We start from the raw sequence: 25,816 nt of genomic DNA, 5'->3' as shown, positions 1-25,816 counted from the left end.
CATAGGGAGCAGCGGTTCATTGACGGATGTTATACTGCAAGAAACACAAGAATAAGAATAACGCATAAATAAGAATAGTGAAACAAACCTTCGATGTCATATAAACTTATTCGAACTCAAGCCTTTGTAATGATACGATACTGGTACCATTTAGCTTCTAAAATTCTTGTTTCCTACACGATACAAGCATGTACAGACAGCAGAAATTATTGTCTCAGAAATCCTCTTTCATATTCACTCACACATTTTAACAGTAAAATTACTATTTGTATGACGGGCTATTCTAAATCAGTACCACACATGGGATAGCTATGTGAAGAAAGTTTCATGCAGATATGGACGGTAAGAACAGTAGCTGAAAAATATTATCATTGCTTCGTATTGTTTTCTGTGTTTGCAGCTTTTTCTATACGTACAGTCTTCGATGCCATAGCATAAATAACATCAAAAGTCAGTTATTGCCTTGTTTTATACACAATTTTGGGAAACAGTTCGATTTTTCTTGATTGTAATTCTGTTATTAGTACGTCATAATGAGGATCAGATTTTTTAAAAAGCTTAGTACAGGGATCGATTTTGTGCCAAAGCAGCATTTTATTTTTTTCACACAAGCGAACCTAACTCCCATTTAATGTAAAAGGGAGTTCAAGCTTTCTTTGATTGTGATGTGTGTTCAAACAACTTGTACACATATCTTGAATTACACAGATGTATGTGTTTGGAACACACCTAATTTTGGTGTCCACGAGAAATGATCCTCTCTACTCTATTAAACACTTTCTCGACGTCATTCAAAACCATATGGAGATATTTCAGGTACTATCTGTATCTTTCCATTGCACCCTAATTGCAGACATTGGATCCGGTTTCTATGGCCGGTCATAAACCCAAACCGTTTACCTGTAATTTCGGTCTCCTCTCTCAATCTTGCTTCCCCAGAGCTCCATTACATTTCCCGTTAGTTTTATTCTTCTGTAATTGTCATATTTTTGAAGATCATATTTGCTTTTAAAGTGCGGTAAAGTGTACCTGCTTTTGCAGGTAAAATATCCCTGGCATATTTCCCGTTTTCTATATACTATTAGGAAATCGGTTATACAACTACACACATTCTTTATCTAAACCTTCCATGCTTCGATAGAGAGATTATCCAGACCTTCAGTTTTAGATTTTTTCTTCTTTTTTGTGGCACTTTGTATCTCTATTATGGTCATAAGCGAACCAGACTTTGATTCATGGATAGATTTTCACAGATTTTTCTCAACTTTTCCATGAAATACTAGTTTCTCCTATATATCCCAAGAAAGAAGAAAAAGAAAATAAGGATGGGTGAGAATAGAGCCGTTTGCTTGCTTGTTGCTTAACTATTCATGTAATTTAACTTAGAACCAACGATTAATTAAGAAACTTCCATTGATATCAGGTGAAGACATCTTCTTTACATGAAATATGAATTGATTATTCAGGAAGTGAAAAAACATTAATACTACTTGGTCGGGACAGTAATACTCCCAGAAGTATTTTTTTTCGGGAACTCCCCTACCCAGCAGTTTTACACGCTACCGTAGCTGGCGGTTTTAAGTTTTAAACGATCCATATTAATTGAGAAACAAAAACTGCAGTGCTTCGCATTGTATCTACTGCTTTCTATTAAGTACAAATTACTAAAAATTGTGTTTATTATATGGAACATAAGGCACTCAAGTCATAAAGGTGTGAGTAAAATGGACATAAAATTTATACGGTAAGGTTATAATGTGGGAATTTTAAAGAGCATCTCCAGTTTCTTCAGCGGCGAGTACCTGGGTCGATATGGGTATGTAGAGAACCAGTAGACCATGTAGGTCACGAATACGTTAGTATTGATGTCGCGAAGTTCGAACAGGGTCGGAAAAACTGATTGACGGACCCGAAAGTGTAGTCACTTCTGGGGTCTCCGTGAGCCACTAAAGAGGATATCTGTGGAAATCTTTGGGCCTGTTCTCATCCCCTGACTCTGCTGTGTAATTTTCTATGCAACATATTACCCAAGAAACCAGCCTCATTAGGTTCATCTCAAGAAGTGACGATAACTGCAGAAGCATGGATTGCTTACATGTGATGATACGCATCTCCAATGATCAACGGGCCCCTCGACATTATAGGTATGGGGAGAACATATGGACACGATAGTTTTCGAGATACAACATTTGAATTTGTACTAATGTGAGAGGTCAAAATGGCCAGGCACTTGTGATGGAACTTGCTTATTTCTACCCATGCGTCTGTTGAGCTTAGTGTAGTTCCAGTTGGAACCCATTCTTGAGCTTAGTTGTCAAATGCAGAAGGCCCGTAGCTACGAGAGGGAGGCACATTTCAATTTGTTACCTGACACATATACACAAAGCAAGCTCAACTGACTCACTGGGCGAAATTGCCGAGAGATCAGCAGTGTCTGGCTGTTTTGGGCCTTTGCATTGGAACAATTTCTAATGTCATATCAGAGTTGTCCTATTAGAAAACTAGAATGTCCTATTAGTAAACTAGGAGTTTCCTACTGGATAATGAGACTAATTTAATGGGTAATATGCTCGGAATTAGGTACCAAAGTCAGGAGATGAGAGCGGATCCAAAGATTTAAACACGTTTAATCATACCTTTAATTTCCCAAAGATTTAAACACGCCTTTAATTTCATTTAGTGTGTTTACGTTATTTCACGAAACGTCTTTACTGTGTTTACGTTATGTTCTTTGACTCCAATTAAGATTTACTTTATTTTCCTTCCTTTGCAAAACTTCTTTCGTATTACTTTTTGATGATATCAGCCAATAATCTTTGACATTTATATTAATAACTTGAGTTGTTCTTAAAGCTTTCTCCTCCACGAAACCACAGATATGACAGATTTAATTCTCGTACTCTGCGTTTGGTTCCAAAGGAGTCTCCATTGTGTGGTCAAGGACATATGTCCGCCACGGCCCATAACTTCGATTCCGGGGAGCGTTAAACAATGTAGACACGCGAGAAAATCTTTGTGGCTGCTATTAATGTATTATTTTTTACCACACAAAGCGCTTCATTTAGATTTCAGCGTAATTTATTGAATACCTGTTAAGACACAAAGGCTTTTATGATTAGGAAGAAACATAGTTTCTCAATTAAGATTTCTACAAAGTGGTTGTACTAACAGACACTGGTTACTTTAGCCTTCACTAGCAAGCCAAAATTTTCATTCCTTACTTCTATTTTTTAAATTCAAATTTAATCTTCCGTTCCTTCTCCGACCGCTTATCGTTTGGTAAACAGAATGCTCAAGATAGGAGACTTCGGCAGTAGTGAAATGATAGTAGTGGTGTTATAGGTAGTGGTCTGGAAAGTGTGCCGTCGTTAGTTCAAAGCAACTGTACGTCAATATATTGCTTTTAATCTGTTCTTGCAAGTTGTATGACAACTTTTTTTTTCTCAACGTTCTCCATCTAGAGATCAGATAGAATAATCATTCACATATTAACGGAGATAATGAAAGAGTACAGAAATCTCCAACTGAAACATTATCCGGATCATTCATTGATATTCATATTTGACTATGTTTTACTTCACTTTTGTTTATTCTTATTTACCAATTTACAGTTCGCATTACTTAGAATATACCAAGGGATAGTGAACGTAGTATTTAAGAGTATTAAAAGAGACAACTTGTATTCTTTGACATCGTAATGCTTCTCATAAAAAACATGCTTGTATTATTAATTTCAGATTAAATTTTAGAAACTCATGTTACGTGCACAAAAAAATATGAATTTTTGTCTTATTTGAAACATATGACATGATTTATATTGATGTAATGTTTTTTGCTAATTAAATTGACACACACTAGACATTTTGCTTTTACTTTCTTAGATTGTTTTTCTTTCGGTTTTTCGTTTTTTCTTTGTTGTGTTTCATTCTCCGAACACATCGGAAACAAGTAATATAACTCCAGAAATATACTTGTCAGCGTTAATTTGTAAATGAATAATAATAATAATTATAATAACATATTTTAATAAAATAAAAATTACGATGGTTTTCCTGAGAAGTAAATATTCTCGCAAAACAAAGATGGGATCAAAGGACCTCGACTTACTACTTTTTCCATAATTTTTTACAAGATATATTAAAATGGTTAGCATCAAACATTAAAATGAATAATGTAAAATATTCAGATATTTTAAAAATACTGTATCATGTGAAATAAAATGAATGTTTTATCGGTTAAATAAGATTTCATTGTGACTTTCTGATGACATCAATGTCTGTGTAGATACTAAACAGCGTCTCAATCGATTTTTTATTCGCCTCAGAGGTATGGATATTTTGTCAATATTTTGAAGTTTGATACATTGATATGTTTCGAACAAACTAATGCACTTGTAGGACGCCTTATGTAGTTCTCAACAAGCCAAACTTAAGTCCACTTTGGTTGTCTAACGTTGCAGGATATTTAAATTAAATGTGTGAATGCACTTTTACTAGTGCGTATACAATGTTGAGAAACATACACGATCACCACGTTTTGTTTTCAGACTTGAATAATTTGTGGGAAAAAATAACTTCGCGAATCACAATTAGCAGTATGGAGAATCATTTCAAATCACAACTTCTATAAAACTTCTTGTCAGGTTTTAAGTCAATATTGCATGTTAATCAATCTGAAACAAGGACAAAAGCATACACTGTAGCATTGTATCTTAATAGCTCTACACTAAATGAAATATATCTACTTACACGACAACTACCCTCTCCTCCATGAGTGAAACCAGCGCATATTTGATTCTCACTAATCCCTCCTAGTAAGTAGTAAAGCTGATCACATTTATGTACGCTGATAATGGGAAGACTTACTTTCAGAAGGATATCAGAAGAGTTGCCAAGACCCTGATAAAGAAGGTAAAATAAAATGTAAAACCAAATAATAATTAAATAATTCTTGTATTATGAAAATTTACGCAAAAATTTAAGATACATTTAAATAATGTTTTCGAATATGACTTGTTTTCTATTAACTGTGGTTTTAAACCATAACTCAATGCCCACTTGATATAACTAAATATGATATTGTAAGCATGTTTTTATCATTTGATAATGCAGAATGAGGTTATTTGAAATATTATATCTGAACTCAATAATTCCTGTTATTTCGGGCATGAAAATGCAATACATATCAGAGTCTCATGTGAGAATGAGACTGAATTTCCAAATTAAAAAAATAAAATTCAACAATTTTAGAACAATTTCAGTTACAAGTCTCACTGTTATGGGTGAAATTTGAACTTTGCGATAGTTCAAATGATTCAGTAGTTGAAGTTAAAATAATACTAAATCCAATACTTGGAAATCTTGTCACAATTTCATTAATAGAGAACGCCGCCACTGAAAATGTCTGGCATATGATCTTACTATGTAATGTTATAGTAAAATATACGATATAAGATAGCATGCTATAGTAAGTTATACGTCTCTAACTCCTCCCAGTTTGATATAATTATTTTGAAAAAAAAACTTATCCTTACATATAATTATTATGAGCTTGTTGCTATTTACTACGGTGATTGTTCAAATGATTAGCCACTATTTTAATGATTTGAGATCACTATATTTGAAAATAATTGTTAATTGCTCTTCAGGAATCCCATACACTTCTAACTTACATGGTGCCCTTTTGAGTTATACAGCGTGTTCAGAAAGTAACTATGCAGTTCATAATTTTCCTATTTTATTTATCATAAACCACTTTAAACAACTGAAACTAACTACAAGCCAAACTTTAATGCAATGGAAGTTATAAGAGATGCTCGAAGTGATTCCCTTGCACTTGGAGACACAGTTGTTTACTTCTCTTCATGTTCTCGAGGACGTTGTGCAGAACATCGAGAATGATGTTCCGAGTGTGACGTGTCAGTGAAGCTTGGAGTTCTTGTATGGTGCGCGGATTCCTTCATAGCTCCTTTCCTTCAATGTACCTCGTAGAAAGTAATCCGCTGGAGTCAAGTCGGGTGAACGTGGAGGGCAGATTCCTCGAGAGATGATGCAGTCACCGGAGATGCAGCGGTGTGTGCAGTCACCGCATCCTCTTCTTACAAGACATTCTTAATTTCGTCCTGATTCATTTCTCCTTGGAAGGGCTCCAGAATGCAGGTGCAGTACCGTTCTGCATTTATGGCCCCCTCAAAGAAGATGGGCCCAATGATGCGTTTACGAGTCACTTCTCACCAAACACCAACTTTTCGATCAAGCAGTAGGGACTCATGACATTCACGCGGATCCTCTGTACTGCCCATATGACTATTCTGGCTATTCACTTAACCGGAGAGGTGAATTCATGCCTCATGTGTGAGAAACGTTTTGTCAAGAATCCCATCACCATTTTTCTACAGAAAGGACAGGAACCAGTAGCAAAAGTTCACACGCGTGTCTCTCAGTTGATGCAAGACCGAAATTTTGTACGGATACATGGACAGTAACATCCAGAAAATCTTGTGAGCTTAACCCACTGACACGTGGGCCTGCTGAGCTAGTCCTCTAACTGATATCTTTGGACTGTACAGCATCACGTTCTGCGCCTTCGCTTCCTTCTCTGCGAATGTGACTGTGGATGGCCTACCTGATTTTGGAGCATTTTGAACGCTTCCGATCTTTCGAAACTTGGTGATGAGGTTCCATACAGCATTGCGGTTAGGCATCTTTGCATCCTGGGAACTTTGATGGTAATGCAGCTTCTACTCCTGATGTAAACTTGTCTCCATTCCGGAACACATGCTTCACAAGAAAGACTCCTTGTTCCATCGTCAGCATCCTTGATCACAATAATGTCACACAAGACAATAATGTGCGGTCTTCAATCAAACCGGACATGCGAACAGACACAAATACCTGTTCAAATATGGTTCAAATACGTTAAGCAATGGAAATTGTTGTATTACTAATTGACGATCGTATGAGTCATCAGTTAGCACATGAGAACATAGCACTGCAAAGTTACTTTATGAACACTCGGTATTAAACTTACTTATAAACAAGACTTTGGTTGAGAGATCTGCTGCTCTGGTAACCGAATTACGACGTGTAAACAAATATTTACATCCAGCGACAGCACAATATCACATTTATGAATTTGAGATTTATCATGACATTTTCATAATATAACTTCTTTTTCTTCTAATTCGTAGATATTCTTCAGCATATTAAATAAAATAAAAGTAGTAAATACATATTATCATTGCATAAATTGCTTCCCAAACAAGAGACTTGTTTGATTCTTTACAAATTAGGAAATACTCCTTTGGCAGTAATATGTATATTATATATTATATTCATGTTCACTTTACTATATGGATTGCTTTCATATTTACTAAAAGTTACATTTCATTAATACAATACATTATATTTTCTTTGCTTTTTACTTCAATATCTTATTATTATATTATATTTCATTATACTTCATTATGTTTCATATTAATCAATCTTCGACGATAAAGCAATTTCGAAATTTGAGAATTCACTTATTCAATTAGGTCCAGAAATCAATTCTTTTCTTAACAAAAAAATACGATTATTATTGTTTGAGCCAATTGAAGTTAAAATACAACGTGACAATCTTCTTCCATTCAGGCGCGGATGGCATAAAATTATAAAATGTGATTCTATGTCACGAAACAGAAAAAACTACAATAAATGATAACAATAATTAAGAAAGTAAACAAACAGTAATTAGCATTTAATTAAAATTACATACCGAGAAAATTACTTTTCTAAGAAATAAACAAAAAATGAATGTTATTATATTAGCTTTCAACAATACTTTTTTAGTAATAAAAGTGTCAAGTTGCCAACATTTGCTTTTTGTATGAAGCGTAGAGGATACATGGTGGTCATGCATCAATGACGGAAAAATTGAGAGTTGAATCAACAGGTTAAAACAAACAAAAAGTGTCGTATGAGCATTGTGTGATTGCGGCAATATATATATATATATATATATATATATATATATATATATATATATATATTTGTGTGTGTGTATGTGCATTCAAAATTCTACTACGAAATTAGACTTACTCATGTCAAGTCAAATTCTAATAAACATAAGTGTTTAAAGTTTTGTGGAATGTATATTAATGTGTAAATTTACAACACTGAGTTTCAGTTACTGATGTGGTGACGTGGTATATTGACAACCTCCTCTCGTCGTGCCTGTAATTTTCAGGGATGAATGCGTTGTGACGCGGAGAATTTGCTTCTACCCATTATCTGAAATGGGTAGATTTCAGAAATCTATTATGGTAGCGAGAGGATAACTGACAAGTAGACCTCACCACTACGCCGTTGCTTTAGCAAAAGGAAACAACTACTGTTCTAATGTAGGGTTGAATGTAAGACACTGACAAAAATTTTAGCTGCTAATGAGTACTAGAAACATGGGAAGACGAAACATGAATGTGGGAAAGGCATGTATAACAGAATTTGATAATTGCAAGACCGATTTTTTTTCGAAATAGATGGATGAACAATAGTTTTACTTCAACTATGTAAACCGAGTTAGGAGGGATGTTTTTATGGCATTCCGGATCATGACCGCCATTTTGAAATCAGCCATATTGGATCGACGTCAACTTTTTTAAACGGCAAGAGGGTCACGTGAGGCATCAAACAACAATGACTTTTTCCGTCCAATCTCATACACTAATTAGTTTGTCCACATCTAGAACGATTTACAACTTACAGTTTTTTGAATGTTGAGGAATTTGTTGTTTGTAACAGATAACATGTAACTACAGTGGCAATGAACATAGCACCAGAAACAGCATTCTTACAGAACAAAATTTCGGCAATGCAACAAATGCAAGTCCTCAGCATTCATAAAGTGGTTCTGACCTCACCACTTCGTATGTGCGTTTGTGCATTCAACTGAAACTATAAGCAGTAGGAGCAGCACGATGAAGAGAATAGAAATATTGGCTGTCAATGGCATTCCTGGTCATAGCAGCTACGGTAGAAGGCAAAAGCTTACGTGCATCATGTACCATTCTACAGCGTCAAAATTTTTTTGTAAGAAGAGAAGTGCAGGAAATATTTATTCTCACTGTCAGTTCTACCGTGAACTCGGAATTGTTTGAGAAATAGTTATGTCGTGTATTGTATTGTGTTTGTAATTCTGTGACGTGCGTGCGTGAGTGTGTTACGGAGTGGCTATACAGGCCACAAATATAAACTAAAAAACGACACACCATGATGTTAAATAAGGCAAACATTGCCATGTACCTGTTGCAGCAGTTGCAGACATTACGGTTCAAGTACACAGCAACAAATATATCAGAACTGGAAAAAGCAATCGCAGATGACATAATTGGATTCCTCGCGGATGAAGAACTGGAATTCGAAATGGAATACACTCTGGATATTGTAGAGGAGGTACATCATGAGATAAACAATCAAGAAGCTAGTATGCTAGAAGAAGCTAGTATTTCTCACATGATAAAGATATTACTTGTTAACAACCTGACCAAGTACAGAAACGTCTTCTCTTTACCAGGAAAAACCAGACTTTCTCAACTTTAGGTTTAATTTTCTCAAAACTAACAAAATGTGGGTTAGACCACTCTTGCGCTGAGATCCTCAATTATAGTACTGAAGCTGCCTGAGGCTAAAAAGCAAGCACACCGAAGGCGTGGTGGCTTCTGTGCCTCGTAACGTTGAGTTTAAAAAAACAGACACAAGGTCAGTTGTCAGTTTATGATACATCTGATAAGGTTTTTTTTCTCTTATACAAATCATATTGTTGTTTAAAGACTTTATTCCTTACAAATCAATATAACCAGATTCACGGAAACAGACAGCAATTATAATAATAGTTGAAAAAATATATTTAACATTCAGATCCTTCATTATTATTATTATTATTATTATTATTATTATTATTATTATTATTATTATTATTATTATTATTATTATCACATAATATTTTTCGTCATATCACACAGCAATTAATACTTAGCAGCAATGTTAAATAAGATTGCGTTTAGGACCCTATCCCCACATTCAAAAAACTGGGTACGGCGTCCCCCACTTCCTAAGCATTTAAAATGGACAAAGATAGGCATGGGGTACGGCGTGATGTCATGCCGCTACCTACCGTCCACCTACTTTTTCAGATGATTCCGTCCCATCTAGTCTAATCCTACTTAGCCTAACGATTTATCAGCCACTTATATCTCCACGATGAGAATGCCTACCATTTTAGGCGAGATGGGAATTCCCATCTTACTTAATCCCACCTCGCCTAAAATGGCGGCAGGATGCAAGGAGGGAATTTCTGTACTGAAGAGGGAATTCCTCTACTAGCATTTTAACAAGATATTTCAATCAATATTAGCAATCTCTGTCAACCACAACATAAATATATAATAAGTACATATACAAGAAGAAAGCATAGGGGGTAGGCGATTTAGTGAATTTAGTTCACTTTTGGTTTGTTTTGGGAATACTGGAAATTGATTGGCAAAGAGAAGCTAATCAGAAACAGGATAGAAATATTGACCATGTTTCAAAAGAACACTGACAACGTTTGGCAGCTGATTCTTGAAACCATGATAAGGCAACCTGTTTGCACAAATGCTTCCTTTTGGCGCTATGACCAACGAAAACAAGTCGGAAAAATGTCCAATAAAGGGGTAACTTGAGGACAAAATGTTGGATCGAAGTCGGGGTAAAGGAAATGTATATTATTTTTAGCCATGGCTTCTATTAATGCACAACTCGATATGGTACAGGAAAAGCACAAAGGTCACCTCAAAGAAATTGAAGAATTATGGGAATATTTTATGAAACGTTGTCCGAGGCAAGTTAATTAAATTAAATACGACATTTCAACTAACAGGAATCTTAGAACACGGTCAAAGTTACCAGAACATCATTAAAATTATAAAAAGGGAAGAGGGATACATTTGATTGATCTACTTTGTCTCAGTATAGAATTGGCTATCGAGGAAGAACTGAAATTATATGAAGTCCATAAAGTTTAAATATTATACCTTCTAGGCTAGTGAAGACAAATAGATCACGCATGGAAATGGGTTAGCGTCTGCGACTTTCGCATAGGAGACCCGGCTCCAATTCCGGCAGGAATGCAAGCATTTCTGATCTGACGTTAATCCGTAGCTCCATATCTCATGTAATTTTGCTACCGAAGGGATGTTAAATTGAAATCCGATCCAATAATAAAGAGAGGTAACAGATGGAAACTAATTTTTGGGAAATAATTCGTGAAATGAGAATGTAGGAGAAAACAGGATAATTCCGAGAAATCTCATGGGTACGATGGTTCCACTACAAACTTTTAGTCTGGGATCAAACGAGATCCATCCCGCACCAGACGTAAGCGCTCTATCACTAAATCTCCTGCCCCTACTTTGGAGGAAACACTATTATTCTGACAGATGTATCGATATACTAAATAATGTTTGTGAAAAACCAACATACAAGAAGTACAAACGGTCAGAATGTGGGATTCGTGGAGTTTCCTTTGTGAGAAAATGGTAATGGTATTTCTATGTCAGTTATTTTTAACTGGATGCCCGCGTCTCTTAGGGATTGGGGGAGGACACGGTAACTCAGTGCTTAACACCTGTTTCTGTTACGTGGGCCCTTTGGTTTGATCCTCAGCCAAGAAACTTTGTGGTGGACACCATCGTATCGTGTGTGGGTTTTTTCGGGTTACTTCAATTTTCTTCCAGATTCTGATTCCATCATATCTTCCATTAACATTCACTTGCCTTAATCATTGTCTCCCTTAGCCTTAAGAGCATAAAAGTGTTTCGTTAAAATGAAATACTTCATTTCATTTTACAGGGGTTGCTTACAGTTTGTCGGTGGGTTACCGTTAAGATAATTTTGATACTAATATTGATACTAATATTTGTCAGAAAGGAGGAGTCTATGAGGCTCATCATTTTCGAAAGGCTAAGAACTACAATTGAACGTTGATTGTAAGAAATGCTAAGGGTACGAACTAAATTTGATTTGTCAGTTTTTTAGCATTATTAGTCGTATTATGGACAAAAATAACTCACATCTACAAACCAAGAAACCTAACAGTGAAATTTGATAGTGAAATATAATAATATACAACTTGGATATCAAATTTCGAGGTTAGTTTTGTTGGCTTTGGACATGTTCAACTTTCATGTGTTTTCGTGATGGTCCAAACTTTCAACATACGAGAATCAGTCTCCTAGATTTCGCAAATAACTATGAAGATCATCCTAAATCTAACAACTAAGTACAGATACCGATCACTAAAGTTCATAATTGACTTTTGAGAGCATGCTGGTCCTAACTGATATATCACATCACTCTCTTTCCATTTCCAAAATTATCACAGATTTCAAAATGACGGATTTCATGGTGCCGCCAGAGGTTCGTGATCTACTCTGCCCATTCTTCTTCTGTCAATATGAGAAACTATCATCGTTTGCATTGTCTATCTCTCACTATTTTCATGATTCAACAGTTCATTTGATGTATTTCAATAACATAGCATACCTCTCCTCCCCTCAATTCTGGCCCCCTCCGTTTCTTATGACGTTCAGCCCTTAAAAGTTTGCACATATACATTATTTTCCATATCCTCTATCAGTCGCACTACGTTTCATCCCGCAACTCGATTCATCCATTTGGACCCTTTACTTGTCAGGCAATTTCTTATTGATGGAGAAACAAGGAAAATAGTTGTACAATGACTGACAAGCAACACTTCCCAAGTGTAACACTCCGATTTTGATAAAATTTGGTAGGTAGGATACTGATCCCAGACTAAAAGTTTGTAGTGGAACCATCGTACCCATGAGATTTCTCGGAATTATCCTGTTTTCTCCTACATTCTCATTTCACGAATTATTTCCCCAAAATTAGCTTCCATCTGTTACCTCTCTTTATTATTGGATCGGATTTCAATTTAACATCCCTTCGGTAGCAAAATTACATGAGATATGGAGCTACGGATTAACGTGAGATCCGAAAAGCTTGCATTCCCACCGGGAATCGGAACCGGGTCTCCTATGCGAAAGTCGCAGACGCTAACCCATTTCCATGCGTGATCTATTTGTCTTCATTAGCCTAGAAGATATAACATTTAAACTTTATGGACTTCATATAATTTCAGTTCTTCCTCGATAGCCAATTCTATACTGAGACAAAGTAGATCAATCAAATGTGTCCCTCTTCCCTTTTTATAATTTTAATGATGTTCTTGTAACTTTGACCGTGTTCTAAGATTCCTGTTAGTTGAAATATCGTATTTGATTGTAATTAACTTGCCTCGGTCAACGTTTCATAAAATATTCCCATAATTCTTCAATTTCTTTGAGGTGACCTTTGCGCTGTTCCTGTACCATATCGAGTTGTGCATTAATGGAAGCCATGGCTAAAAATAATATACATTTCCTTTACCCCGACTTCGATCCAACATTTTGTCCTCAAGTTACGTCTATTTTGGAGATTTTTCCGACTGGTTTTTGGCTGGTCATAGCGCCAAAAGGAAGCATTTGTGCACCCTGGTTGTCCTATCATGGTTTCAAGAATCAGCTGCCAAACGTTGTCAGTGTTGTTTTGAAACACGCTCAATATTTCTATCCTGTTTCTGATTAGCTTCTCTTTGCCAATCAATTTCCAGTATTCCCAAAACAAACCAAAAGTGAACTAAATTCACTAAATCACCTAACCCTATGCTTTCTTCTTGTATATATACTCATTATATATTTATGTTGTAGTTGACAGAGATTGTTAATGTTGATTGAAATATCTCGTTAAAATGCTAGTAGAGGAATTTCCTCTTGAGTACAGAAATTCCGTCCTTGCATCCTACTGCCATTTTAGGTGAGATGGGATTAAGTAAGATTGGAATTCCCATGTCGCGTAAAATGGTAGGCAATCTCATCTTGGAGATATAAGAGGCTGATAAATCGTTAGGCTAAGTAGGATTAGGCTATATGGGATTGAATCATCTGAAAAGGTAGGTGGACAGTAAGTAGCGGCATGACGTCACGCCGTACCCCATGCCTATCTTTGTCCATTTTAAATGCTTAGGAAATGTGGGGACGCCGTACCAAGTTTTATGGAGGTGGGGATAGGGTTCTCTACGCACTTTTAACCTGGCTGCTAAGTATTAATTGCAGTGAGGAATAACGATAAATATTATATGATAATAATAATAATAATAATAATAATAATAATAATAATGAAGGATCTGACTGCTTAATATATTTTTTCGACTTTTATTACAATTGCTGTCTGTTTTCGTGAATCTGGTTATATTGTTTTTGTGAGGAATAAAGAGTCTTTAAACAACAATATGATTTGTATAAGAGAAAAAAAACCTTATCAGATGTATCATAAACTGACAACTGACCTTGTGTCTGTTTTTTTAAACACAATGTTACGAGGCACAGAAGCCACCACGCCTTCGGTGTTCTTGCTTTTTAACCTTAGGCAGCTTCAGTACTATATTAAGACGTTCATTCTGTCAATTTATGTGGAGCTATTAGTCAGTCACACAGGTTCTTTGCAACGCTGAATTTTACAAGAAAGGTTTTGTTCATCGGATAGGAAGCGAAGCCCATCGTACGTTGTAATCCCTTCCTCTCTTTTGCACAGTGTGTGAAATTTAACTAGTATACTATAGTATGTTACAGAAAAGATAATGTTATTTTTTTAAATTACATTATCCAATAAGATTGACCATTATTACAATATATTCAAGATGAAAAATATTCACTTAACAGTCGTCGTACTTAGTTGTCTGCACTGAAATTCCCATAATATGCCTTCTTCTTTTCTAATATGAGCTCCGAGCTTCTTCGTGGCTAAGTGGTTAGCGTACGCGCCTTTGGCGTGAGAGACCCGGGTTCGATTCCGGTGAGAGCTCATGTTTGGATTTCACGAATAATCAGTAGGTCCCGTCTCATATAGCCTCGCTACTGAAAGGGACGACAAAATCAACTCAACTCATATTCAGCACCATAGGAGATATAACTCCGAGGGGAATTTTGTCCCTAGAAAGCCTCCTGAAATCACCAACGGAACGAAATATGTCTGCAATGCAACATGTCAATCATTTCCAACTCTATGCTCTGTGACCTAGTTTGCTTTTCATGTTTTCAGTAAACTAGACAGACAAAAGGAAGAATAGACGCTTTCTTCCAGTAAATTGTGATCGATGGTGGGGGGCACACAGGCCCGTATCCATGGGTTGTCTAGGGGGAAGGGCTCACCCTAAATTTTTACATGAGAATGATTTATGAGCATTAAAGTAGTCAGTAATTAAGATTTTTTCTTTTTGTTTTAGGATGATACTAGATTCAACTCCTGGTGTAAGCTCAACTTTCAGTCCTGTGTCATTTGCAGGTCTCGTATCATACAGATTCGTTGAAAAACCTCTAAACATGTGCTATGACTAGTATGCGAACTAAAGTTGTTTTTAGCAAAAAAGAAATTTCTTGCTTTAGACTCTGCCCTGTAATCCAGTTTGTCTGGAAGCGAGATAGTGTGGTTAGGAACGGCCTATCAGATTCAAGTTCCGAACCCACATTAAAAAGACCTTTCTTTGTAACCTTGGTGTTGTATAACGACGAAAAACAAAAATATACTGATAGCTCCAGTAATAGATAAATATTATGGGAAAGAGATTTAAAAAATAGGTGGTTTTAAAATAGAGAAAAGTCAATACCTGAGCTTTATTAGTATTACTAGCATATATTACCTGCTTTGCTAAGTTGAAATGAAAATTTAAAAGTACAACTCCGCATCTCATGTGTTTAGTATCCGTGAAATATGCTGTTTTCGTTTTAATGGCATCGATTTAAACAGCATCTAGTCTAGGGGCCGTACATAGGTCCTGTTGGAAAGTTTGACTTCAGAGAATTTCTCTTCAGATATTTGTTAGACAGTTGAAATGCATGATTTTTGGTTTGGGTACGTTGTTCCAGTACCGTCAGTTTTTTTCAAAATGGCCGCCAAATCCAATATGGCGGCCAGATTTAACATGTTTCAAATAATAAAACAGAAAACTCATATATATATTTTTAAAATACGTTATTTTTTTATTCTAACTTTTTCTACATAAAATTAGCTTTCCAAAGACGTATAGAACGTTAGTGTTCGAATTAAACTTTTGGATTGGGGAGTGTTTGTGCTTATTAGTATAATAGATATAAATTAAAATGTAATGTATCTTATAATCTCTTTTTGTTTCGTTCGTTCTCTTCAGATATTTGTTAGACAGTTGAAATGTATGATTTTTGGCTTGGCTACGTTGTTCCAGCCCCGTCAGTTTTTTTTTCAAAATGACCGCTAAATCCAATATGGCGGCCAGAACTGACATGTGTGAAACAATGAAATAAAAGCGTGTTTTCTTACAAAAATATGAAATGATGCTTTTGATGAAAATGCTTTTGATGAAAGGACTCAGTAGCTTGATTTCAAGAGAAATTCGTATACAAGAACTTTCAAAAAGAACCTATGGGCTCTAGACTATGTTGATGTCGCTTGCACTTTAGGTCCATTTTCATATTATTTAGGATAAGTACCCACAAAACATTCTGCACCAAACATAATAAAGACGAAAGTAAATTTCTTTCAGCCGGTTTGTTAATTTCACATTAACACAACTTACACACTATTACTTTCACATCATCACAAAGAAACAGATGTACATGTGTTGATATAATTATCACAATGATTACTCAACTATAAAATAATAAGACTCAAGCGTTCATCGCAGCACTTTCATTCATACTGATTGCGACAATGAATGTTTCTCCCCCAGGCACAGAACCTACAACAGGTAATTTTGTGAACTCGACAAACACAGGTATTTTCTCTAGCACACATTTTACAGTGGTATGGATGAGGAAAATCATCTGGCAAATACTTTCAATAATTTCTGGAATAATATCATCATCTTTACGCACATAACCGTATTCAGTTGGAGTTAATTTGGGCATCTTATCAAAAATATGAAACCAACTATAACTTTGTAAGTATGCACGTTTTATGTGCAGTCGTAAGCTTGAAGATGTTGGAGCTAATTTACTGAAATCAAGTCTCTTCATTCTGTTGTACTGATAAATGCGGAGAGCATTTATTGAGGTGAATTCCGGTGATAAGACGAGAAAGAAATTTCTCTGCGTCGTCCACCATATTGTCTGACAATTCAGTTTTCCCGAACTGTGTTAAAAGTTGTGGGCTATGCTTGGCACAATTCAGAGCTGAACGTTTACTTCCTATTTTACTGCTTGTGTCACACCCTGTTAATGCATGAACAGCGGGAGGGATTTGAATCACTTTGTAGTCCAGAACATCGCCAAAGACGTGAACGGGGACATAACGTGAAGTGTTTCCTTTTCCGCACAGAACCCAAAGTTCGCTCAAACCATTGCTCCTAAAAGTGTTTAAAAAGTAATACACTGCACAGACAAAAACATCAGCATCAGATGAAGCTAGCACTACTCTTTTAACACCTGTGTCAGTTACAGCGTGCTGAATGTGAAGAAATAATCGTTCATCTGCTCCTTCAAGTTGTGACGAAAGGTCGGTAATTTCAATGAATTCTTTACCATTCATAATCCTACTTTTTTCTCCATGCTCACCAAATCCACCGATGTATATCTCTGTCAGGCCATTCAATGTCTGTCGATTGCATGTATTCCACGAAAAATGGCTGGAGTCTAAGTTTATTTGTTGCCGATGCCCAGAATGCTTCCATATTCTTTGGAAGAGGAGTTTTTGACCCTGAAACAGTCATCTCTATGGGATCTACTTTTGCTCTTCGACAACGTTCCGATGACTTGACACTGTTTTCATTATAAACGTCAAAGACAATATCTATCCGAGAAGAACAACTGGAAATAGCTTGAATATGCTGTAAAATTAAATATGCAAAATCTCCAAATGTTTTCATTGATGTTTTGACTGAAGAAATTACTCTAGTATGCAGCATGAAGTCAAACACAGTTGCAGTCTTTAAGCTTGAAGGTGGAAGAAGACAAATATTACATTCCTTAAGTTCTCTTTCCAGCTCATGAACGAGATCCGACTTATTAGGTTTTTGAAGAAAGCCATCTTTTGTTAGAAAGAATAAAGTCGATGTCAGCTCCCAACAAAAGTAACTTATCGATAGGGTATTCTCTTTCCCGAGCAATATCAATAGTACGGAGTGCCTCAGCAGTTTCTTTCTCAACACTGATTGGTTCCTGCAACTTCTTTGGTATAACTTTCTTCAGCCTTGGAAGAGGATCTAATAGCCTTTTGGTCTTATCAACGAAACGTTCACGTTTAAAAGAGTCATACTCTTTCTCGCCCTGTGAAACACAATTTAATTTATAGTGCTGATCATCTTCTTCAAAGTGCTTCCCAGTGATGATATCAAACATACCATTTAGCTTCAAGTCAAATGAATTTCCACGTTCACTGATGTATTTCATGATGCATATTATGATTGCTTCATCCCTTTTGGTAATTGATGAAGAAAATTCGTGATGCACAGTGTACTCCGACTCTTCGAGGAGACCGCACATCTTTTGGTGAAACTGATGTATGTTCGATTTTTCATGCTTTATGAGGTCACACTGTGCTACAGTTTGTTTTATTCGCGTTATTCCGATAATCCCACTGTGAACTTTTGCAGGCTTGTTGTACAGTTGCTCTAAAGCTTGATCCATGGCAACGCTGCTAAACTTACGATCTCCATGCTGCACAACGAAGCCACCAGCAAGGAACTGTGAATAAACGCTGAGGTGACTAAACTCAAGTTTTCATGTCAAACCTGGCCGCCATATGGGATTTGGCGGCCATTTTGAAAAAAACCTGACGGGACTAGAACAAAGTACCCAAGCCAAAAATCATGCATTTCAACTGTCTAACAAATATCTGAAGAGAACGAACGAAACAAAAAGAGATTATAAGATACATTACATTAACAAATATCTATTATACTAATAAGCACAAGCACCCCCCAATCCAAAAGTTTAATTCGAACACTGACGTTCTATATGTCTTTGGAAAGCTAATTTTATGTAGAAAAAGTTATAATAAAAAATTAACGTATTTTTTAAAAAATATATGAGTTTTCTGTTTTATTATTTGAAACATGTTAAATCTGGCCTCCATATTGGATTTGGCGGCCATTTTGAAAAAAACTGACGGTACTGGAACAACGTACCCAATCCAAAAATCATGCATTTCAACTGTCTAACAAATACCTGAAGAGAAATTCTCTGAAGTCAAACTTTCCAACAGGACCATGTACGGCTCCTCGACTAATCGGAAAGATCAATGATCATCTTGGCGACCCGAAAAATCATGGATTCGACACCAATAATGGTCATTTTCGGTCATTTATATGTATATTTCTTCCTCCCCCATGTCGCGGCCATGGCATCGAAAGTGTCACTGTTCATCTCAGCGACCCCCCAAATGTGGATTCAGCACTAATTAACTGTCATTTTCCATTATTTTTAAACATCTCTTCCTCCCTCTCCCGCAAGTTGTGGGTTGAATTTGAATTTAAACGGGATAAAAAGTACCACTGTTCATCTAAGCGACACAGAAAACTATAAATTTGTCACTATTAGTGGCCATTAACGATCATTTTATATATCACTTTCTCCCCTCCCCGCAAGTGGCGGAGCTGCTTTTGCTGTTAAACCGGATCAAAAATGTTACAGTTCATCAGAATGATCCCGTAAACTATGGATTAGGCACTAATATTGGTCATTTTTGATTATTATTATATACAGCTCCCTCTGCCCCGTGCTGCGGCACACGGAATCAGAATTGTCACTGTTAATCTCAGCTACTCCTAATACTATTGACTCGACATTAATATTACTCAGTTTCAATCATTTTAAATGTTTATACCACTCTCATCAGATATCAAGTTACGTGCAGCATCAAATATTACTTATAACATCACTTTTATAAAGCGAAAAATCTAACCAGGATACTGTTTTTCGCTTCTCCTCCAAAATGCACATAGCAGGTTTTGAATTGCCGACGACGATATACAATTTCTGAAGAACCAAAATCAGATATGGAGGTATAAAAACTGTGCGAAATCAAGGCGTAACAGTATGGCAGTTGAAAGTAGTTTAGGAGATGGGGAAAATTGTCCTATTATATTAGATGTTTATAAACTCTTACAAGAATTGAAATTTGAGATCTCAGAAATAAAGGAAAAAAGTGTTGAGACTGAGCGTGAATTAGGAAAGTCACTAGACTTTGCACACGAAAAACTGGATAAGAATTCTAGATTAATAAAACAACAAGCTGATGTAATGAATGAGTGTGTTCATAAAGTAGAAGGTTTGAATGTAAAAGTGCAATTATTGGAAAAACAATTAAAGGATACTCGATCAGTATGGCAACTGGACGAACTCGATCAGTATGGGCGAAGAAATACACTAGAAATTTATGGTGTTCCGGACAAATAGAATGAAGATCCGCGTGAAATTGTAAAAAATGTGGGAAAAGCGCTTAAGGTTGAAGTGAATCTAGAACACATTGATGCGTGTTATAGAATAAAGAAACATCCAAAGGAGACATATCCGGGTGTTATGTAAAATTTGTAAATCGTGATATAAAAGACAAAGTTATGCAAAAACGGAAAGTTATGAGAATTTTAAACACGAATGACGTAGGATTTCAAAATAATCTCCCAGTCTATATTAATCATAGTTTAACAGCATATCAAAAGCGCTTATTTGGACAAGCCAGGAAACTACAGAAAGAAAAAATATGCATTTTTATGGGTAGATTACTCGGGAAATATTAAACTTAGAAAATTTGCAGAAGATAGAAAAATTGTTGTAATTAAAACAAATGAGGATATATCAACTCTGATGTAAAATGGATAGTTCTGATATTTTATCTATTTACTATCAAAATCTTAGGGGCCTAAATACGAAATGTGATGAATTTAGGGTTAATCTTTTAGCTAGTTTACATGAATATGATGTAATTATATTAACAGCAACATGGTTGAAGGATGGTGTATTTGACTCTGAACTTTTTACTGCGCAATATAAGGTGTATCGATGTGATAGACCTTTTATGAAAAGAAAAGAGGGAGTTATCATTGCAATAAACGCAAATATAATGTCAAAAGGAGAAAGACTTGTTGAAACAAATGACTTTGATCATTTATTGATATAGTTAATAATTAATGAGACAGTATATTGGTTTATTTGTGTATATTTTACTCCATCGTCTAGTGTTAATACCTATAACATTTTTTTTTCAAAATATTCGAAGATTTCGGTAATTTATACATGGCAATTTATTTATTGTAGGCGACTTCAATTTACCGTTAATAAGTAATTCAAATTATGACTTAATGAAAGGGGGTTTAAGCTATAGAGCACTGCAACACTTTATAAATTTAAACAATTTAAAACCTATAAATAATAGTCAGAATTGTAACAATCGGACTCTTGACTTAATAATAACTAATTTACCATGTGTACAAGTGTACAATGAAGAAAATTGTCTTGTGAATCCTGATGTTCATCACCCTGTTCTTCACATTAAAGTTATGAATACAATTGTTAAAAAAGTGTTAATAAAACTACAACTAGAATTTTAAATTTTAAGAAAGCTAATTTTTATAAAATTTATAAATTATTAAAAAAATATCAATTGGTAAATGATAGAAAATATACATGACATAAACGAAGCAGTAGAGTTTTTGTATACAACCATATATAATATTTTCGAAAAAGAAGTTCCAAAAAAGATTTGTAGTTCCTCAAATTTGTATCAATGCTGGTTTTCTAATGCTATAATTAGGATGATAAAATTAAAGGAGTACCACAGGAAACAAAAAAAGATTTCGGTATACAAGTTAAAAAAAATTAAAGAAATTAGGAAAAATTTGAAAGATATGATCTCTAAAGCATATAAAAAATTTGTAGAGATTTTAGAGATGTATATTAAAGATGATGTTAGCACATTTTGGAACTTTATTAAATGCAATAAAAATAAAAATAAATCATACCCTCAACTTATGACTGTGAATGGAAAGAATTAGCCGATAAGAAGATAATAGCTAATGAATTTGCCAATAATTTTAAGTGTGTTTTCAAACGTTAAACCGAGCAATAACTGTGATGGCAATAGTAATAATATGCTGCAAATAAGGTACTTACTTTAGTGATTTGATTAGTGATTTTGCCCAACACTGAGTTACACTACACTAGCCGACGTGACGGGCACCATGATCTTTCATTACGTAGTCCATTTTTTTAATTTTCAACGGAGACCTGCGTAGTATATTGAATTGCAGAGGAAGGTAGTTTGTATGCATTAACATTAGAAATGTATGAGCATACTGGTATTTAAATTTGAAAGACGTTTAGGCCAAATTGAATTCAGTAAGTGATTGTATTTCCTTTTTAGGAGCTTTGGAAGCTTCCCGTCACCTAAACTGCCACTCGGAGCGTTTGTCCCTTGCCCCTAGATCTGGCACTGATTATTGGAGATGACTGTGATCTGGACTGTGATTATGGCTCAGTTATATAGAGCGAGAAACTAAAACGTTAACATAGTGCGAATAAAAACAACTCGCTGAGTGTGCTAAAAGTTTTTCTTTTTTTCTCTCAGCTGATCTAATAGTGACTGTGCCGCACTCAGAACACGTACAAAAGAATTGGCAATGCCACACGTGAACCCGCCTGAAACAAATACGAGCTGAAACTTCTTAGTAGTTCTTCAAACCTACATTCAAGGTTTATTTATAATGACAAACATTATATTGTATATTTTACTTTGAACTTCGCTTACAATATTTTGTTATTCTCTCCACGATTTTAAGTTCAATCCTCTTTTTTTCTTTCTCTTCGTTGATAAAAACAAACGACCTTTTTTACTTATTCGTGGCATGATTTTTTTCACACAGGTACTGATCTTTGAATTTAGCGCTTGAGAGTAGCAGAAACATACAAGCTTGATATTACTCCGTGAGACCAACATTCACTCATCAATGAGTTCTGTTACTTGCCACTAGATGCCAATATAAGTTGCAGTTACGAAAAACTATTTCAATTCCACTAATTTCACTTACAGATGTTAAGCTATTGCGTTACTACTGCACCATATGTTTTCCTAAGATAATGTAATTTGTGCTTAGCTTTATCGTTTCTCTCAATTTCCAAGCAGAAGTAGACCAAATGCTCTTGATCTTCAGTAGCTCATTTTTCTTTCTATTTTAAATAATATTAAATTGCGTACCATATAAATTAATTTTCACTAAGATACAGAAAACCTAATAATAACACTGAAGAAATTAGTACAATAATAATCTTGACATTCAGTCTCGTTTCGGCTCAGAAAGTGAAATAGTTTCCTATATAAATGAATGGGGAACATTTTAAAAATTGCAGCGGTATTCTGTCCTCTTAAGTGGAAGTTGACACCGATCATTAGAAAGATAATATGTGAGAACTATGAAATAAAGTAAACAGACACGCGTCATTTTGTAATAAAATTACATGGCAACTGCATTTTATCTAATCAAAAGCTGTTATCGTCGAAACTAAACGATTAAAGGGCTCTGATTGGCCAAATTAAAAAGACCTCAGCCATTTCCATCTAGAGGTGAATTCTTTTTCATCGCCACCGTGGGGAATACTGGTGTCTAATTTTCTCGAAAAAAGGAAAACCTTTTAGGTGGGACACAGAACTCTCCAAAACTTTCATCGTGAAATATCAAAAGTGCTAATTACAGTATGTCAGAAGTGCTTGAAGGATGTAAAAAATTGGAACGACATATTGTGTAGGGACAATATGCAAAAAATAAACGAATATGTGTTTTTTTATTTTCTGCGGAAAACGGTTTTGGGGGCAAAAGCTCCCACGCAAAATTTTGGAAGTTGAGGCCCAAAAAGCCAGAGAAGTGAACCGAAGTGAATGAAATTGTGTACAGATATTGTAGACATAAAATTAGGGAATACGGGATCTTAAGTTCTTGAAGAAAAAAGACGTTTAGGTGGAACACAGACACCTCCAAAACTTACATCGTGAAATATCAAAAGTGCTAATAACAGCATGTCAAAATTGCTTGAAGGACATGAAGAATTGGAACTACATATTCGGTAGGGACAATACGCAAAAAATAAACGAATATGTGTTTTTTTATTTTCTGCGGAAAAACGGTTTTACGGGGCCAAAGGCCCCACCGAAAAATTTTGAAATTTGAGGACCAAAAGACAACAAGAAGTGCACCGAATTGAATGACATTGTGCACAGATGTTGTAGAAGTAAAATGAGATAATTAGGTTTTGTATTATCCTAAAAACAAACGAACCTTTTAAAACGTTGATTACGAAATATCAAAAATGCAAACAACAGTTCGTAAAGAATATGGAGAATTGCAACGAAACTTCGTACAGGGACAATTTGCAAAACAACAAATTAAACATGGTTTAATAAACATCCAAATGAAATTGAGTGTAGATATTATATAGTCCCTTTGTAAAATAAGGCATTTCGTGTTTCTCAAGTGCCCCTATCCATTTTGCTTCAAATATGGCAGAACAACAGCAAACTGAACATAAATCGACACGTGTTCTTGTTTATGCGCGAAAACTTTGTAAGCGTTAATGCTGCTTCCCGCTATACTGTTTGTGCTTGTAGTCGATCTGCCAAACTTGAAAAAAACCATACCATTTCATTCGCTTCGGTCCACTCCTCCCACTACTCAACGCCTCGGTCTTTTTTTCTCTCAGGAAAATACCTCATCTTTCTTATTCCCTCATCTTAGCTTTACAATATTTGTGCACATTTCACTCACTTCGGTCCACTTCTTCTTGCTTTTTGAGTCAAATTCCAAAATTTTGAATGGGGCTCTTGCCCACAAAAACCGTTTTCCCCCGAAAGTTAAAAAACGTATTCGTTCATTTTTTGACTATTGTTTATACACAAACTTTCGTTACAATTTTTCATGTCCTTTACACACATGTGACATACTGTTACTAGCACTTTTGATATTTCGTGATCAAAAGTTAGGAGGTGCCCTTGCCTCACCCTATGTCTAAAATATCTGTGCAAAATTGCATTTACTTTGGTTCAGTTGTTCTTGATTTTCGGGTGTCAAGTTTTCATTATGTATTTTTTCTTTTTTATGAGATTCTTTTTGGGTAAAGAGAGTAATGCTTTCCTCTGGTATATCTTTCTTGCCATTCATCTTTTTTGAACTGCTTAAGTAAGATCATTTTTAACCTTTGATGTAATTTAATTCCATCACGATAATAAATTTGTCATTCTTATCAATTTCTTTTATTCTCGTATTTGCAGTTTGCCACACTGATATATTTGTTACAGAATTGAGTTTTGGTCCAACGCCTTTCGAATTCGCAACCAACCTAAACGCCGAGATTTTTGGGTTAGGGAGAAGGAAATGGAGAATTGCCGCTTGTAATGCACTTTTGGAGTCGCGTATACATGGCTTTCCCACACTCATGTTTCTATTTCGATTTCCCATATTTGTAGTGCTCATTAGCATCTAAAATTTTTGTCAGTGTCTTATATTCAACCCTACATTAAGACAGTAGTTGTTTACTTTCGCTAACGCAACGGCGAAGTGGTGAGGTCTACTTGTGAGTAAATCAAAGAAACATTCCCCTTTATCTGTAAAATCTCATGTATTATAACCATAGAAAGTGTAATATGTAATGTGTTGTTATACCAGATATGACCTAATGAATTCAGATAACTGTACTCGAATGTCTGGAGATTTGATCACAGGTAAC

At 35.4% G+C, this 25,816-nt stretch overlaps 1 protein-coding gene across 2 annotated transcripts in view; it reads right to left on the bottom strand.

The window, feature by feature from the left end:
* Positions 1-25,816, bottom strand: part of LOC145683317 (trypsin-1-like) — a 632,151-nt gene that overhangs the window by 130,835 nt on the left and 475,500 nt on the right. For both annotated transcript variants that reach the window (XM_081754670.1, XM_081754672.1), the window contains exon 6: positions 4,749-4,898. In XM_081754670.1, the coding sequence (XP_081610796.1) occupies positions 4,749-4,898 (150 nt within the window). The remainder of the gene's footprint in view (positions 1-4,748; positions 4,899-25,816) is intronic.

The sequence above is a fragment of the Thermobia domestica genome, chromosome 4, assembly GCF_964235325.1.
Source record: "Thermobia domestica chromosome 4, izTheDome1.hap1.1, whole genome shotgun sequence".
Taxonomy (NCBI): Eukaryota; Metazoa; Arthropoda; class Insecta; order Zygentoma; family Lepismatidae; genus Thermobia; species Thermobia domestica.
The sequence above is the reverse complement of the archived record's forward strand: the minus strand, read 5'-3'. Positions and strand labels throughout refer to the sequence as shown.